Source organism: Rhamphochromis sp. 'chilingali' (genome assembly GCF_963969265.1).
Source record: "Rhamphochromis sp. 'chilingali' genome assembly, chromosome: 2".
Lineage (NCBI taxonomy): Eukaryota > Metazoa > Chordata > Actinopteri > Cichliformes > Cichlidae > Rhamphochromis > Rhamphochromis sp. 'chilingali'.
Window position 1 is genome coordinate 22,453,312 of NC_137930.1, and position 19,567 is coordinate 22,472,878.

A 19,567-nucleotide genomic window follows, 5' to 3' on the forward strand; every position below is an offset into this window, starting at 1 on the left:
AACTGTGCAAACAGACAAATAAAAGCACAAAAGGAGGCCGGAGTGTAGAGCAAGCGCAGTACTTAGCATAAGTGATGTACACAATGTGAAACTATTATTTTGTACATCACAATCATTTCTGTTTTGGAGCTATTTTCATCCATGAATAAATATAGGAGATGACCTTATTTAATGCAAACTACTGAATGACAATAGTATTCATTTAGACAACAGCTGTTATGCTGCAGCATGATCAGTAAACACAATGATGTAACCTCACCCCTATTGTCAATTAAAATATCAAATGCCTCAGTGCGAACACTTATTACGGTGTAAAAGTTCATGCTTCATATAATATGTATTGTCGGTTCAAGAAAACAGTAGTTGTTGGTTGACCACAGGCAAAAGCAGGTGGGAATCCTTACTGCAGTTCCTTACCTTGCCACAGGTAATTGTAGGTTTTTCTCAAGGGCACTCTGTGTCCAGCGTTGGTTATGATCATGCAGTCTGGTTGAGCCTAATGTGTGCCCATCATCAAAAATAGGATATTTTTGTTTGTCTTCAGGAGATGATAGAAAAACAAGCTTGTATGGGCTTTAGTCCCACACATTTAAAGAAGCACTCAGCTGTTTTTTGTTTTTGTTGTTTGGTCATTAATGCATTATTTGATCAAAATAAATTTATTATATAACTTTATGCAGTCAGCTGAGCTTGCTATTAAACAAAAAATATAAAAATATATAATATTTTTTTATAAAAAATAGAAAATACATATAATATAAATAAGAGAAAACACACACCTTCATTACTGTTTCATACTGCTGCTAATAAGTACAGTATGTCTACAAGCACCTGTTTTTTTCAGTCTGTTTAATTTCGCAGCCGTTTCAGTACTTCTAGATAATGAGACAAGTAAATAAGTAAATCTAGTAAATACGTCACTGCAATCAAGCCAGAGAAATAAATATGGAATGAAAAAATAACATGAAAGTAAATGTACATCATGCCCCTACAGACTCTTTTCATTGCCTTGCAAGCCTAGAAGAATCATGTGATTATTAACAATGACGTCTTAATATTTACTGACTTGTAGGTAAGCATACTTACGAAGAAATGAAAAATCTCTCATTTTTATGGTAATTTCATTTTATTGGAAAGGGAAACAATATCAGTCAATACATAAAAGTTATAAATTACATCTCACTGAATGAAATAAGTATTTGATCCCCAAGCAAAACATGAATTGGTACTTTTGTGAAGAAACAGCTGTTGTTACCCACAGTATTGCGATGTTTCAACTCTCAGATTATATCCTTTCTTTATGCCATATGCTCTAAATAATGCTGATTTCATGACTCAAGTCATATTTTGGATGGAAAAGCTATGCTTCAGCTGCATAGGTGCAACATTTAACTTATTATACTCTAACAAAATCATTACACAATAGCATAAGCACTGCTTTAAAGATATTTTGGTCACTTTCTATTCAGCGTCAGCCTGCAGATAATCAGAGGCTATTCGTTGTTTTGCTTTTTACATGATTGCAAACTCTGAGGAGAACACAAAAGAAACACAAAAAAGCCCATTATAGCCTTAACTGGATCTCTTCACTTGCAGTGTAAGCACCTGATGAGGGAGGAGAAGTAAGTATTGTAATTATAGTTATGACAGGGTAGTCACTGACTGAAATCGCCTACGCGTTCATATCCAGGACAAGCCAAAAAAAAGGCTGAGGAAGAAACTAAAAATAAAACACAGAATCATTGTGCAGTAAACCTCTGTGGCCTAAAGTATATCTAATTACACTATTGCCCTTTCCAAAGATAATTACAGTAAATCTTGTATGTACTTCTATGATGTTTTTATGCTTGGTCACTACAGTGTAAAGGCCTCCACTTTAAATCATCAGGATCACTAGGAAATCAAAATATAGCTCTACTTTAGTGAATATCATCAAAAAGAACATTTTGAGCCAAGCATCCAAACCTAAATAATCAATAAATACATATATATAAAATGACAGCACAGTGGGCAGTGGTTAGCAGTTACAGCAAGAAAGCCCTGGGTTTGAATTCACCAGCTGGAGCCCTTCTTTTACTAAATAGCCCCCTGCTTAAGCTTTTTAATTGGAAACACTGGTTTCAATTTGAGTAAACTCAAATAGTTATATGATAAAGTTTGATTCTGAAAGTTGAAAAGTGCACAAAACACGACTCACTCTGCCAACAAAACTGATCTAATCTCTCCGAGTCTTCATCACTGGCATGAACTTCCTATTTGGCTGAAAAAGTCTCGTCCAAAAATAAAATGACCATGTGAATGAAAGAAAGCATTATAGCAAAGTTGCAGTTTCTGCATGGTTACTCTTACCATGTCCAGAGCTTAATTTAGTCTGTCAGTGTGCCAACATTTTCTAATTATCACTACACACCAAATATAGCTGAGTCTGATGGGAAATAATGGATCTTTAAAAAAAAATAAAGTATGCAGTATAACATTGCAAGACTTGACCACAGCAGTTACAATTCACCCTGTAGGCGACATGAATGTCTCCCAACCCATATAAAAGAGGTTGAGATATTTTTGCTACAAACCACTGTGATGTCATGTTTTGTCTTAGGTCATGTCTTTTTGTTCCACTTCCTGTTTTATTTTGTCTAGTAGACCACTAGTCTGACTTCTCACCCACCTCTTACTGTTGGTGTATTTAGTCTGAATCCTACCCTCTCTAGCTGCCAGATCATCTTACCACATGTGAAGCATTAAAGCCCTTTGTTTTTCCTTCTCCACATGAATCTGTATCTATTCTTGGTTTCCGCCTTACTTTTTGCTACTGAATTTATTTGCCCGAGTTGACCAATCTGCTGTGTGAGCAGTCAGTCTTTGCTCAGAAGAAAGACTGTCTTTTTGGACTTTGAATCTTGTGTTAGGGTAATTGAGTCCTTGAGGGCAGTGAATGTCATCAAAGGCAGCATTATACATTGAATGTCTGTGCAAAATGTGTTCCTTCTCAAAATTTTGGGATATTTCTTTATCCTCCCGAGATCTGAGCTCTTGTTTACATTGCATTTTTGTTTTTCTACTTTTTATATACGATTAGTTGGGCCTTATGCCGAAACTTCACATTTGAACAGGAAGTCATTACTGCATTACTTAATCTTGAACACTATTTTCATTTCTTCTTTATTAAAGTATGTCCTCATATGTGGGTGACACTGGGTTTATTTTACAGTATAACACAATATATTCAACATTGCTTAACAAAGCTGTCATGGTCCCTGTTTTGGACCCAGAGCTTTGAGTTTCTGGGATATTTGTATTATTGTGTTAGTAAACTTTATCCAGTTATGATTACTGGGATGATTTAGAACACTATTTCTACTTCAGTATATTTTAATATCAATTTTTATTACATGTTGCAACACTAGTATATTTTAACAGACATTGAAAATACAACGCATTTCATGCTACAGTCAAGGTTAATATCACATTTAATGCCTCCTTAAGTTAGCAATAATAAAATAATAAAACTTATTGTTTTATAATACTAATAAAATGTGTCATTTTCATAGATTTTTGATGTTTTATCTGTTCTGGTGTGTAACATTCTCATTTACTGAGAAGTCTTATTAGAAACTAAAATTATTAATGTTTTGTATTTAATAGTTTTCCTTAATGTTCCTTTATTCCTGCGAGTGTTCTTTTCAGATTACTTTAAACGAGGACATGCATATTATGGAAAGTTGGAAGGATAGCTGACCTTTTTCGCACTTTTGAGGTATTTGGAGCCATAATTAACTTTTCCTACCACTGGATAAGTGAGCCTATTGGAACACTTAACAGCGCCTTATCAGAATACATTTCTGTCAGAAAGAGCACGTCATCTTAAAATCAGACCCATTTTTGGTCCTATGGGAGAAAGACAAAAAGGGCAAATGAAAATTTCAAAATCAACATATGTGATCTCTAATAGTTGTTATTTTTAAAGATTAAACCGTTTGAGCCTGTGAGGGTTGTTTTTTTTAAATAAAGGGGTACATAGTTAATTTCCAAATAAAATGAAAGCCTGATAGATCAGTTGATTTTAGTGTTATTGAAAACAGTGACAGTGACCTAAATACACCATCTGTCATGACTTGTGGGAGAACAAAACCAGGAAAACAGCCAAGTTAGAATACCATATGATTACAATGCGCCCCAAGTATGAAGAAAAACAACATTTTTCCATCTGCACAGAGAGTACTATACTTGCCAGAAATTGCAGATGGTGACAAAGTTTCATAGAAAAAAACACATAGATGGCTTCTTTTCAACATGTGGAATGTATCTGCACAATGAATGACCCTCTGTTAAAGTGGTAACAAGTGAACATTACAGCAGATGATTCAAGTTGCAATATGTTTGTGCAAGTGTGTGAGTGCGTGCTTGTGTGCTTGTGTGAGTTTTACTGCAAATAGAATTATATATTTGTCAGTATAATATAATAAAAGATAATAGTGCTTATTTATACCTTCTTTATAGCTCCTACAAAGGTTAATGATTACAGCGTACTATTATCATGTCACGAAAAAATGTTTTAATTGGGTCTATGTAAGGGCCATGAAATGGTTTGTAAACAATTGCTGTACTATAGGTAAATGATTATTAGAATTATTTGTTAATGGTTTAACAGTGAAACATGTAAACTTGCTGTTCTGGTGGTTTTTTAATAACCTTAACAGCCAGTTGTTGTTAATAAAAGTCAAACTTTAAGATCTGAATACAGTAAAAAAGTAGCCAGGTAAATCTCTGAGTACTGATCTGGGCTGAAAAGAACCGCTCCCATAAACCACAAAAGGCTTGGAATAGCAAGTGGTTCTAAAAAGAAACAGCTGCAGGAACATTTTGCAGCTAATTAGGTTAACTGGCAACCGATTAGTAAGGTGGCCAGAATTTTTCAGAAGTAAAGAGCAGCAGAGGTTCACCAATCTGCAAACGAGTGTATCGACAAATTGTTGAAAAAAGAAAATTCAGAATCATGTTCATGAACATAAATTTGCAAAGACTGTAACAATTCTTAGAATATGAAGAAATATTTAAGTGTAAAATGAACATTGAATGCTCAGGATCTTCCAACGGCACTGCATTAAAAGCAGGCATGATTCATGGAAATCACTGCATGGGCTCAGGAACACTTCTAGGAACCATGGTCTGTGACCGCAACTCCCTAATCCATTGAATTTGAAATTGTATTGGAAAGCATGGACTCTGCATCCTCTGCACTAAAAAGTTAAGGGGACCATTTGGATTGTTATCAGTGCTCAGTTCAAAAGCCTGCATCTCTGACTAGTGCATTATTGCCTTATTAGCTTGCACATCTGGAAAGGCACTATCAATCCTGAGGTAAGGTATATGCAGATTTTAGAGCAACATATTCTCCTGTTCAAACGACATCTTTTTCAATAAGACAATGCTAAACCACATACTGCATCTTCTAAGGTAAAATGGCTTCATAGTAGAAGAGTCAGGCTGCTGAACTGGGCTTCCTGCAGTCCAGATTGTTCTCTAATGAAATCATTTAGACAAAACAGGACAATATTCCTCTCCCAGAAATCCAGCTGGTGGTTTCCTTGGTAGTTTGCTATAGTTAGCACACTGTTGTTAAAAGAAGAGGGGATCATCTGAATTGTAGACATGGTCCTGTCCCAACGTTTTTATTGCTGAGATCAAATTTAAAGTAATCAAATATATTTGTTAAAATGGTACTTTTTCACACTTCAAACACTTCAAACACTTCAATTGTTAATATGTTTTCATTGTTCTGTTGTGAAAAAGACATGATATTATAGGATTTGCAGATCATTGCATTATATTTTTATTTAATGCCAATGTTTTGGGGACTGTGGGTTGTAAATTAGAAAAGGACTTAAGGTATTCGTACATTTACCCACTAGGATGAGTTCCTCTGAGATACAGAAAAGTGTGTGTGTGTGTGTGTGTGTGTGTGTGTGTGTGTGTGTGTGTGTGTGTGTGTGTGTGTGTGTGTGTGTTGGCTTGACCTGAGCACTGACATCATATAAATTAACTGTCTATAAATGGAAACTCATTAGTGAGCTTTTATAATAGCGACTGAGCATCTCAAGAATCCAGCGAGGTTTCAATTCATAGAGTGATGCAACAGTTATGAGCCACCAGAGTTCATGTCAGACTTCTTACGTCCTGTCTGTCTGTCTTCTTGGTGAGCATGGATGTCCTTTAAAGCAGTCTTTTATCATCATATGATTTCTGATGCATTGCATCTTATGTGGGTAAAACTGGTTTGTCTACTTGTAACTTCTCCAATATTTCAGTGTAAATATATTTAAATGCTATTTGCAATTTTTAAATTATGATATAGTAGCAATTACAAAGTCCCTTCCTACCATTTCCACAGACTAGCTACACTGGTGATGGGCTAAAACAAGGCTTCCTTTCTTTCTTTTTTCTACAAATTCTAAAAAAGCTGGTTTTGTTTTCTGCTTGATCCACACAACCGACTCCTGCCACGCAGGACAAATGCACTCTTTGTGCTTAAGCTAGTGGACAGATTGTAAACACTGCAGGAGCTATTTTTGTGGGCAGTGTGAGAAACGGAAACGGAGAAAAGACATCTTATTCAATCCCGGGAAGCTAAAAGACAACCAAGTAATTTATGTGCCCTTGAGTCGACCAAACTTTTTCATTGTGTTAACTCAAACCAAATCAAATCAGTTCTGTTTGCTGTATGATTTAAATGAACCTGAAAGCATGACTCCACTTCACCTTATCGGTATTGTAAAGATTTCAGTAAAGCCTTGTATTTAAAACAATGCAAGTAATGTTTGATGTGCAATCTGATTTTTAAAATAGAAAGATTTTATATTTTGAGCATGTAAATGATTAAATGAGGAGAAAGGGAAAAGAAGAAGGGGAGAAATGATGCAACACCAGAAAATGAAAGGAAGAAGATAAAAGAGCAAAAGGCAGAAAGCCCAGGAGGCATGCTATAAAAGGACATGTAGACTACAAAGTCGAGAGACGCCATAAAACTCTTTAATTTGCTATTTTGTTAATAATATAAATCTCTTTGATCTTTACATACAGAAGCTAGCACTGTAATAGCCTTTCACTCTATTTATATTTGCAAGATTGGACACAGCAGCATCACATAATTCTGATTTAAATCTAATCAGAGTCTGTTATTTGTGGAGTTCAGACTAATGAACTCCACATCCATCACCTAGCTTGTTTCACTGGTGGCTAATTCCATCTCTTAGTTATCTCTTCCCTCCTGTTGATACACCACTCTGTACTTAATCATTATTTTTAATCTCTGGCTGTCTTCCACAGCGTGTCTTTGTCCTGTCTTTCTCCCCTCACCCCCAACCAGTAGCCGCAGATGGCCACCTCGCCCTGAGCCTGGTTCTGCCAGAGTGTTCTTCCTGTTAAAAGGGAGTTTTTCCTTCCCACTGTCATCAAAGCACTAGCTCATAGGTGGGGTCATATGAATGTTGGAGTTTTCTCTGTTTTCTCTGTATTATTGTAGGGGCTTCACCTTACAACACAAAGTACCACGAGGCAACTGTTCTTGTGATCTGGCGCTGTATAAATAATTTGAATTTAATTGAACTAAATTATTCATATTCGTTGGTAACTTACTCTGTTTTCCAGAGTCCTGGTTATAAGTTACGTTGGAATCTATCCTCTACATTCCAGGGTGACATATTGCAATTTTTCTTTACCATGCCCATCCATCTATTGTCTTTCGCTTATCCAGTTCATGATTGCTGGGAGGTCACTGGAGCCTTTCCAAGCTGTCATAGGACGAGAGGTAGGATGCGCCCAGAACAGGTCACCAAGCTCTCAGAGGACTAAGAGAAAGAGATGGACTGCCATTCAAACCTATGGTCACTTTAGAATCATTAATTAACCATCTCCATCCATGTCTTTGGACTATGGGAAGGAGGAGTAGTACCCGGAGAGAACACGCACAGACACAGAGAGAGTGGTGATAATCACTGCACCACTCAGAGCCTGTGGTTTTTTCCACAGGTTATAAAATGCAGTTTCCCTCCTCATTGCTACCAAGTGTGTGTTCACAAACACGCATTAAGATTTTATTAAAATTGAAATAGCAGCTTTTTAAACCACAGCACTTTACAGGAAGGGCCAGAGTCGTCTCTATTTTTTGAGGCGACTGAGGTCCTTCAACATCTGCCAGAAAATGCTGAGGATTTTCTATGAGTCTGTTGTGGCCAGTGCGATCCTCTATGCTGTTGCATGCTGGGGGAGCAGGCTGAGGGTCGCAGATGCCAACAGACTTAATAAATTGATCCGTAAGGCCAGCAATGTTGTGGGGATGGAGCTGGACTCCCTCAAGGTGGTGTCGGAGAGGCGGATGCTGTCCAAGATAAAGACAATGTTGGATAACACCTCCCACCCACTCCATGACATGTTGGTCAGTCACAGGAGCTCGTTCAGTGAGAGACTGAGATTACCGAAAAGCACCACTGAACGACACAGGAAATCATTCCTGCCTGTGGCCATCTCCCTGTACAACGCATCCACTTAACACACTGTTTGCTGCTACAACTACACATGTTTCTTTTCCAAATATTTATTTATAAGTGACTTATGTATGTATGTATGTATATATATGTATATATTGTACTATTCTTAGTTAGCGTATTGTCTGTCTTGTCTTAATGTTGGTTTAAAATGGAGCACTGTAACAAAAAATAATTTCCCCCAGGGATCAATAAAGTATTCTGATTCTGATTCTGATTTTTTAACACCATTAGTTCTGTGTTGTGTACATCACCTCATCTGTCCTTCCCTTTTTGTAACCCTCTAACATTGTGACAGATTGAATAACAACATGCTTGCTTGACCATTCACTGCTCAGAGGAGTATATTGCTCTTTGAAGCCGCTTCTATTATGCTTCATTTTCCATATTCATCAGCCTCTGTGTAACCAGCACTCATGATCCTCTTGTGCAGCTTGGTTTTGTCTTTTGTGTTTTGAATGGAAGATGACAAACAACTAAAGATATATGTGTCCAGAGGGAGCCCTAAAAAAAGATGCTTAGCTGCTCGTGATTTGTAGGTGGACGCCATATTAGTTGCAGCGGTGACCTGTAAGAGAAAAACAGACTTTTTTTGTTGTTGTTATTTGTGTTGCTTTCTTGTGATTCCCGTTTAAGAATTGTTTAATGACTTTATTTGATACTCTCATCATCTGACCTATCTGCTGCTATTCTGGGCATGTTCTTCATCTTGCTCTCCTTTGTGAGTGGGTGACCTTTATGTTGTCCTCGGTCCTCTTCAGTCTCTCTCAGATCTTTTTTTGTCTCGTTTCCACTTTAATCATATCTCCCTCCCACTGTCAGTCTGTCTGGCTGTTTCTCTTGTGAATGGAGAGACAGAGATTGAGTCTTAGAATGGGAGTCAGCAGCCTACACAGTTATGTTACAAAACACTGCAGCATTCACGGCGCTGACCTGTTTTTGTCCTTATTTCAGTAGCTGCCTACATAGAATGGCTTGATTCACAAACAGTTTGTCGATGACTGTTCTAAATGAATGATTTACCAATGTAGAGTTTCTAACGCAACTCATTTGAGATCATTGTAATAAATACAACCACTGATGCATTGGGCTGTGACCCCCTTGAGCTGCGCTGATGTCTTCTGGGGGCTCTTTTTCCTTTTTTTCCTTTTTTCCTTTATCTTCTGTCTGGTTTAGTTTTCTTCCTTTCCAAGAATGTCACAGCAACTGCCATCTGTTCTTTAGTGGAATTTGCGTCTAATTACTTGAATATTTTCCGTATTCTGGCTGAGGAAAGGAGGTTCTTGTCCAAGATTTTAGGGTACACAGTCCCAGTCATTGGCCAATTACAGTTTTTCTCAGTTGCTTTGATGCATTTCTCACAACAGAATTGATCTCTGCACCACTACTAAGGCTCTTCTCAAAACAATTAGTGCAAACTGCAAAACATGGTGGATAACTTGCAAAAGTGAGTCACTTCATCAAAAAGAAAAGTCAGTTGTTCAAAATAAGTAGTCAATGCTTCAAAAGCAAGTCCCTTAATCAAAACGGATAATATATTCATCGAAAGCAAGTACTTATATCGATCAAAGTGTCAGGGCTGTCACAATTACAAGTCATTACACCAGCACCTTTGGTCACAAAATCAAATGGTTTGAACATGTTCTCATTGTGACGGATTTCTTTGTAGGTGCTTCCCATGACAGCATGCATGGCATGTTGAAAACCATAAATTGTAAAGGAAAATCAAGACACTTCATATTCACTCTTGATAATATTTACAGTTTTTTACAGTCGCTAACAAGCGTTTGTCCAAACAGTTGTCACATTTGCAAAACTCTAAACACAATTAGCACAGGATCGGTCTGTTGTGGCCATACCATTCACACATTTCATGTCGTGTTCACCCAATATGCAGTCAGTGAACACATTTCCACAATGCTTACATTTTCTTAACAGACAAGTTATACCTCCCAACAAAACTATGGACTGTTCTTGTAGTATCTACGAATGTTAACACACAACATCCCACAATAGCAAAAACAATATTCCAAACCGTAGATACAGTATAAAAACCTCTGCCCCTGCAATGATATCAGTACAAAAACAATATCAATATCAAAAATATATATCAGCTGATAATAAACAAACAATTGAATAATTGACACACAGCTGATTTATGTTGGGTAAATTGGGCCAACGACAGCTTCTTCCATTCTGGCTTAGACTCAGTGGGGTTTATAAGGCAAGACCTTGAGGAGTGATGTTTTTGGAAACAAAAAAAAGACAAACACTGTAATGTCTGGTCGAGGAAGAGTAAGAGCAAGGGGCCCAGGGAGAAGAGCAGGCCCAAGGAGAGGGCAAGGTAGAGGTGTAAGAATGCGTGGTGGTGGCATTCCAAGGGCTGCAAGAACAGTAGTCAGTGATGAAATTCGTGCCACTATCATTGACCATGTAATCAACCATGGTCTTTCACTAAGAGAGGCTGGTGAAAGAGTGCAGCCCAATTTGAGGCGGTCAACGGTTGCCTCCATTATACGCATCTTTCAACAAACCAACAGGTAAGTATTGCATTTTACATGGATTGTTTCTATTCTCACTTGACATGTCAATATGGTCATACAGTAATGCATATGTTGAATTTTTTGTCTTTCTAAAGAATGCAATGTCTTCCACCCTCTGGGGGAAGAGGAAAGCTCCTCAGTAATGATCAGGAGCTTGCCATTGTAGAAATGGTTACTGCAAATAATGCAATAAAACTGCGTGAAATTCAAACTAGAATTGTGGCGGACCATGAGATATTTGACAATATCGATAGAATCAGCCTCACAACCATTACGCGGACATTGTCCAAACACAGAGTGCGGATGAAGCAGCTCTACACTGTTCCCTTTGAGAGGAACAGTGAGAGGGTCAAGGAGCTACGACGACAATATGTCCAGGTATAGTGTATATTCAATCCAATGTCCAGTTCTATAAGCTTTGCACTTTGCAAGTAGGTAACCTACACAATACTAGGTTACAGTACAGTATGGTATACAGTAATAACATGACTTACATAAACTTTGTTTCAGAGAGTTATGGAATTGGAGGCCAACCAGGCCCCTCATAAATTCATATACATCGATGAGGCAGGATTCAATCTGGCCAAAAGGCGTCGACGTGGACGAAATGTAATTGGAAAAAGGGCCACAGTTGATGTGCCAGGACAGAGAGGGGCAAACATTACCATGTGTGCAGCAATTGCAAATGCAGGATTACTCCTTCACAGATGTCAGGTTGGACCCTATAATACAGAGCGCTTGCTTGCCTTTCTCAATGATCTCCACCAGCGCCTGGTTCCAGAGCAAGGTCAGGAGGGTGAAAACATGAGGACCTTTGTAATTACCTGGGACAATGTGGCTTTCCATCACTCGCAAGCAATAACAACATGGTTTGAAGTCCACCCAAGACTGGTAAGTCTCTTCCTTCCACCCTATTCACCTTTCCTCAACCCCATAGAGGAGTTCTTTTCTGCATGGAGGTGGAAGGTTTATGACCATCAGCCACATGACCAGATGTCCCTCCTCGAAGCCATGGATGCTGGCTCCAGGGACATCACAGTTGACGATTGCCAAGGGTGGATCCGACATACCAGGCGGTTCTATCCCAGGTGCATCGACTTGGATAACATCAGATGTGATGTTGATGAAAAAATGTGGCCTAACCCTGAAGATCGCAGAGATTAGATGCAAATTTTTTGCCTTTTTTTAGCCAGCCCCCCCCCCCCCCCCCTTTTTTTTTTATCTTGGCTTTTTGCTGTTGTTTTTTTGTTCAGAATGCTCTTGTGTGTTTCATGGATATTTTGTTCACTGTAAGCAATACTGTAAAACTTTCTCTGTCCTATCATACTGTGTTTCTACTGTACCTCCTGTAGTAAACAGTAAAGAAACATAAACTTGTTTGCTTTTTACTGGAATGCTTTTGAATGTGAACATTACTGTACATGTGGACATACAGTTACCAACCAAGACATTTCTGGTGTCAAAATGGTGGATTGCATGTTTCGCATGCAAATACCTGTGACACTGAAACATAAAAGTCTATGCAGTTTTTGTAATGTCAATAATAGCCAGTATTTTGAAACCTGGTGTACTTTGATTGACTGCATGTACCTTGTGAAGTGAAAACAAGTGTTATTCTTTGACAGACTAATTTCATTTTGAGTCAGATTTATAGTGTTTTTGTACAGTTAGTGTGTGCAGAGAAAGATGTGTTCTATTTTGAAATGAAGAGTTAGTATATATTTGACAAAATGTATTTTTGAGAAGAAAATTATCCATTTGGCCAATTGTGTTTTGTAGGTGTGAGTCTGTGTTAAGAGTTTAGAAAAAGTATCTGAAGTATGGGTAGGCGCTTGTTAGCGATTGAAAAAAACTGTAATGCAATAAAACTGCGTGAAATACAAACCAGAATTGTGGCGGACCATGAGATATTTGACAATATCGATAGAATCAGCCTCACAACCATTTCGCGGACATTGTCCAAACATAGAGTGCGGATGAAGCAGCTCTACACTGTTCCCTTTGAGAGGAACAGTGAGAGGGTCAAGGAGCTACGACGACAATATGTCCAGGTACAGTGTATATTCAATCCAATGTCCAGTTCTATAAGCTTTGCACTTTGCAAGTAGGTAACCTACACAATACTAGGTTACAGTACAGTATGGTATACAGTACTAACATGACTTACATAAACTTTGTTTCAGAGAGTTATGGAATTGGAGGCCAACCAGGCCCCTCATGAATTCATATACATCGATGAGGCAGGATTCAATCTGGCCAAAAGGCGTCGACGTGGACGGAATGTAATTGGAAAAAGGGCCACAGTTGATGTGCCAGGACAGAGAGGGGCAAACATTACCATGTGTGCAGCAATTGCAAATGCAGGATTACTCCTTCACAAATGTCAGGTTGGACCCTATAATACAGAGCGCTTGCTTGCCTTTCTCAATGATCTCCACCAGCGCCTGGTTCCAGAGCAGGGTCAGGAGGGTGAAAACATGAGGACCTTTGTAATTACCTGGGACAATGTGGCTTTCCATCACTCGCAAGCAATAACAACATGGTTTGAAGTCCACCCAAGACTGGTGAGTCTCTTCCTTCCACCCTATTCACCTTTCCTCAACCCCATAGAGGAGTTCTTTTCTGCATGGCGGTGGAAGGTTTATGACCATCAGCCACATGACCAGATGTCCCTCCTTGAAGCCATGGATGCTGGCTCCAGGGACATCACAGTTGACGATTGCCAAGGGTGGATCCGACATACCAGGCGGTTTTATCCCAGGTGCATCGACTTGGCTGACATCAGATGTGATGTTGATGAAAACATGTGGCCTAACCCTGAAGATCGCAGAGATTAGATGCAACTTTTTTGCCTTTTTTTAGCCCCCCTCCCCCCCTTTTTATCTTGGCTTTTTGCTGTTGTTTTTTTGTTCAGAATGCTCTTGTGTGTTTCATGGATATTTTGTTCACTGTAAGCAATACTGTAAAACTTTCTCTGTCCTATCATACCGTGTTTCTACTGTACCTCCTGTGGTAAACAGTAAAGAAACAAAAACTTGTTTGCTTTTTACTGGAATGCTTTTGAATGTGAACATTACTGTACATGTGGACATACAGTTACCAACCAAGACATTTCTGGTGTCAATATGGTGGATTGCATGTTTCGCATGCAAATACCTGTGACACTGAAACATAAAAGTCTATGCAGTTTTTGTAATGTCAATAATAGCCAGTATTTTGAAACCTGGTGTACTTTGATTGACTGCATGTACCTTGTGAAGTGAAAACAAGTGTTATTCTTTGACAGACTAATTTCATTTTGAGTCAGATTTATAGTGTTTTTGTACAGTTAGTGTGTGCAGAGAAAGATGTGTTCTAATTTTGAAATGAGGAGTTAGTATATATTTAACAAAGTGTATTTTTGGGAAGGATATTATCCATTTGGCCAATTGTGTTTTGTAGGTGTGGGTCTGTGTTAAGAGTTTAGAAAAAGTATCTGAAGTATGGGTAGGCGCTTGTTAGCGACTGTAAAAAACTGTAATTGAAACTGTTCACAGCATTGTGCAACTGGGGAAATACAGTAAATCAAACATTTTACAGCAAACAAACTCACTTAGACAGTAAACCTTACTGCAGTAGTTATGAAACAAAAACCCCCCTGAAAAACAGACACTGCTGCATATCAATCATTGATATCTAGACGCTCCCGTCTGTCTGCCCACATATTTGCATCAACATCACAGCGAATGTCAGCTCTATCGATGCATCGGGGAAAGTATCTTCGTCCAAAGTCAATGAACATGAAACCGCCACAAGGTTGTGCCAAAACGACTACATGTTGTGGAGGTTGAACTAACTATTGTGCAAAGTTGAATTCTGTTGTGAGAAATGCACCAAAGCAACTGAGAAAAACTGATAAATACAGACAGACAGACAGACAGACAGATAGATAGATAGATAGATAGATAGATAGATAGATAGATAGATAGATAGATAGATAGATAGATAGATAGATAGATAGATAGATAGATAGATAGATAGATAGATAGATAGATAGATAGATAGATGGATAGATGACACAGTTTGCTTTCTTTGCTGCTTCTGCTTACACCATAAAAACAAAAACAATCCAGGACAAAGTATAAAATAAATGTACATTTGATCCTGAATTGGATTTGATGTTGGTAACTCCTCCACTCTGAGTACAGTCCTGTGCGTCATAAATTTATTTATGCGTGTAAAGTATGAGTGCTCCATTACTTAACTCTAGTTTTAGGTGTGTACTGTGCCCAGTGGTGGTGGCTTACTTGGAAAGCGTAGGCCACTGTGAAGATAGACATGAAGTAACTGGCCCATCTACAGCCCACATACTGCATGATACATAAGGTTAGAGTAATCAAGCCAGCTCCAGAGAGCTATCCTTCCTGATATCAGCCTTCAAAACGAGACTCTTGAAGCATACTTCACATTTGTCTGCATACCGTGTGTCTTGAAATACTTTTTTTTCAATTACTACCTCAGTAGTGACATTTCTGTCCTCTCACCTTCTCACTTGTCTCTTACAGGCAGGCTGTTGGCAGGTTACTCAAAACAATACACTAGTTTATTTAATTATTTATATATAACTTCTATTGCTAAATAATGTATGCTCTTACAAGCACACACGGGTGTGACTGACTGAACAGTCAGGCCGGTGCCTGTGCTGTCATTCAAGAGTGAGTCATGACACTGCCAAATCACACTTAGCATCAGCTAAAGTGTGGATGTCCCACAAAGGGTCTTCCTATGTTAATATATAAAATACAACTTTCATAATAAAGTCATGTTATCCAAGTACTGTAAGGAAAAAAAACTGCATAATGTGGGAAACGCTGCAGTTCCTGTATTTTCAGCATGTGCGTGAGCAGCAACAGGAGTGATATAATGTGGCAAAGCAACAGAACAGGTGCTCGGGCTGAGCATTCACGAGGCAGCCTTTTGTAAAATAAACAAAATCATTCTCCCTGAAAAGGCTCATTGATGGTTTTTATCTATTTGTGAAAGAGAAGTCTTTTTGTCATAAACACAAAGGGGAATTTTAAATGATGCTCATAGAAACATTTGGCATCTGGTGGATAAGAACGTGCAGAGAGCAGAGCAGAGGGAGGAAAAAGTGACACAAGATGGCAGTGGCAGAACTGACTCTAAGACACAGCAGATAAAGCCTTATTTAAATATACTTCACTTTTACTCATAGTGATAGAGTTTCAATAAAAGGCATTTAAGCAACCAGCAACAATTCACTTAACAGAAGCACAGTTTACATCTACATATCCAATCCACAAGTGCAAGGGGCTGGAGAGTGCCAGTCTGTCGGGACTAACACAGAAGGACAGTCGTCCATTAACCAATTTAGAATATCCAGTCAACCTAGCATGCATGTTAGTGTTTCCCACACTAGGCAACATGTGACAGGAAGCCCCAGGCAGGCACAAGGGCAACACATAAACTCCACCCATGCAAACTCCTTCAGGAGGTTTGAACCCCGGACCCTCTTGCTATGAGGTAACAACGCTAAGGTTTCAGTAAGAAAACATAAATTATGTGCAGTTTAGACAATTGGCATTCAACATTTAACAAGAGTTGTTTTATGTCTTGGTTCAGCAGTTGCACTAATTTTCAATATAGGTGCTGATGAAAGAGAGCACAAGATGTGAAACACACCTACAGACTGCAACAAACAAGGCCAGAGATTTTGTGTTTGTGTGGGTGCAGTTGTCTAAATTTATTCCTCTTGAAAGCTATTTCAAAAACATGTGGTGTGCAAATGTTACACAATCCTGGTGGAGAAAATTATCTATCCCATGCACCGCCCTTTCTAATGTCCTTCCTTCCTTTTGGGGATTGTATCAGTCCCTTTTCTGTCATTACATCGTTTAGAAACGGAGCCACTCAAGCACATGTTCTAATTGTGCGAAATTACATAACTGACCTACAGGTATAACCGACTTGGAGAGCAGGGGAATAGACTGTTCTTTGCCTTTATTTTGTCATTGTACAGGAGATGGGTTTTCATGCACATTACAGCTCTCATGTATTTCATGTCCTTAAAAGCTCCACACTTTCACTACTAGAACTAGTGGTATAACATAGAGTACAGTGAGAAAATACAGATATTTCTTCTTTTTCCTATTTATTTGCTTCTTTAAATTTCAGCTATCAGAAAGTTTGAAATCAAACATTTAAAAGACCACGCGATGCTCATAATGTCACATCCTAATAACACAGGTGAGTTCCTCGACAGACCTTTCATTTCCTATAATAATAATAACCATCACAACATGAGCCACATGTTTATTACAGTGTACTTGGGAGTATTAACGTGATGTCATCCACCCATGTGTTTTGTTTTGGTGCACGTGGCTAAAAATAGACATCAAATAATCTTAATGGATGAATCCTCTTCATGTGATGTTGAGAGGTACAAATCCAGTTGTGTACACACGCTCGTGCAAATGTGAGCTTTCATTTGTGCATCGACCCTTATCATAGCGCTTGCTGATGATGCCAGAGTAGAGGATTTTGTGAAACCAAACGTGATCTCTAATCTGGATGACTTTCCAGCAGCTTCTATCTCTCTGTTTTTTTTAAGGTATGAATGACCTAGATACTTTATTTCAGCCTACAAGTTGTGGCTTTGCTCATGAATGAATGAGGTCCAATTAGGACTATTTTTAGACAGCTCCCACCTTTTGTTTCATAAGCCAGTGACTTACAGTGCATTCATATGATTTGAACAAAAACAAAGTATTTATCTCCTTAACTACATACATTGGTGTACACAGTATTTCACTGTTTAGTTAAAATGAAATATCCCTTTTTACAGTTTTTAAGGGGATATTAATTATCGCATTCAGAATCGAGATGTGGTGCACCCCTCCTCCTATCCATCCTTCACAGATCCTTGAGATGCTTGGGAGTGCCTAATTGAATTCAGCATTGCTGCAAGAATCAATATTGTCTGGAGACTAGATTGTATCAAGCACGTATCTAGGGAAGGATACAAAAGAACCTGTGGAGTATTCAAAGCACCCAACAGCATCGTAGCTTCAATCATTACCAAGTGAAAAAAAGCTTGTAAACTCCAGCAGTTTACCTTGATCTCTGTAATCAGGATGGAAAGGCCTTGCTCAAACAGGTAACAAAGAGGCAGGGGTTCTCAAATAAATAGAGAAAAGCCAATACTCACTAAAAGCCATATATAAAATACCCCTTTCATAATAATGTCATCCAAGTGCTATGAAAAACAAACTACATAGTGTCAGAAATGCTGCATCAATTTTACAATACTTTCAAGATGTGTTTGAGCAGTGATACAAAGAGCCAAAGCAACAGAACAGATCTTCAGTCACTGATGGTTTCATCTATTTGTCAAAGAGATAGCTTTTTATCATTTAGACAAAGGGGGCTTTTATATCAGTGTTTGCTCAAAAGAAAAAAAAAAGAAATGGAATCTGTTTGGATGAGAAGGGAAGGAGTAAATAAAGAAAAATGGGTAGGAAAGAAAAATTGTTGTGAGTTAAAAGGTTATTTTGGGAGCGGAACTGATTGTTAAACCTTGCAGCTGGAGCCGTATTTCACGCCGGCTGTCACGAGGACGTGGGCCGCCTCCATCTCTCGGTTAATCTACCGACACATTTTTGCATCACTTCAGCGCTTGTACACGATTTGAAAACTAAGCCGGAGAACGTAACGGCACCGAACAACAGGAGGTTAAGATCTGGCACATTTCATTTCACTTGGCACGAAGGAACATTGAAATAAAGAAATGGAGTATTGGGCTGATCATTACTGGGAGTGGTACGACCCTGCTTTTGGTTTTGTGAATGGAAAATTGTTTTGTTTTTTTAATAGAATTTGATCTTTCAGATTTTATTTAAGTATAGGGCTGTTATTTTCTTTTTTCCTACGAGATAAGAGTTGAGACATTTCAGTGACGCCAGGAAGTGGTGTAAAACACGAATTTCACTCTCAGCATGCTTAACCTTTGCAACTGCAACAATAATCTGTTGACATTTAGTTTCAGCGTGTTCTGTGGTGGAAATGAAAATTATATTAGCTGTTATTAGGCAAGAGCAGCATCATGACTTTTACATAAAAGATGATCTGGTCCTTTCTCAAACATGAGACCGAAATGTTGATTTACCATCGGAATAATTGAGACAAGCAATAAATGTTTTGGTAAATCGACTGGTGGTGATATAGTGTCTTCTACTCTACTGAAGTACTCAAAGCACCTATACCAATATACATATACTGATACTTTTAACCTATAAAGGCAGCTTATGCAAGGGAGAGCAGTGTGTCATGATTTATGAGATGAATCGTAATCAATTTACAAATTCCGGATGCATTTTAATGACCACTAAATCCCTGTGATTTTCCATAATAATTAGTTAATAGAACAGCAAAAGACTCATTTGAGCTTTTTTGAAATATTTGCATTTGAAATAATGACTGAAA

The 19,567-nt window shown here is 38.3% G+C and overlaps 2 protein-coding genes across 2 annotated transcripts; both read left to right on the top strand.

Annotated features, from left to right (window-relative positions):
- The first annotated feature begins 10,621 nt into the window (after positions 1 to 10,621).
- Positions 10,622 to 12,265, top strand: LOC308392324 (uncharacterized protein). Its single transcript, XM_080875304.1, has 2 exons — positions 10,622 to 11,464; positions 11,597 to 12,265. The coding sequence occupies exons 1-2, from the start codon at positions 11,183 to 11,185 to the stop codon at positions 12,248 to 12,250; spliced, it is 936 nt and encodes a 311-aa protein (XP_080731430.1). The 5' UTR covers positions 10,622 to 11,182; the 3' UTR covers positions 12,251 to 12,265.
- Positions 12,266 to 12,988: 723 nt separating this feature from the next.
- LOC308391884 (uncharacterized protein) lies at positions 12,989 to 14,600 on the top strand. The gene is made up of 2 exons (XM_080874642.1): positions 12,989 to 13,137; positions 13,270 to 14,600. The coding sequence occupies exons 1-2, from the start codon at positions 13,063 to 13,065 to the stop codon at positions 13,921 to 13,923; spliced, it is 729 nt and encodes a 242-aa protein (XP_080730768.1). The 5' UTR covers positions 12,989 to 13,062; the 3' UTR covers positions 13,924 to 14,600.
- The last annotated feature ends 4,967 nt before the right edge of the window (positions 14,601 to 19,567 follow it).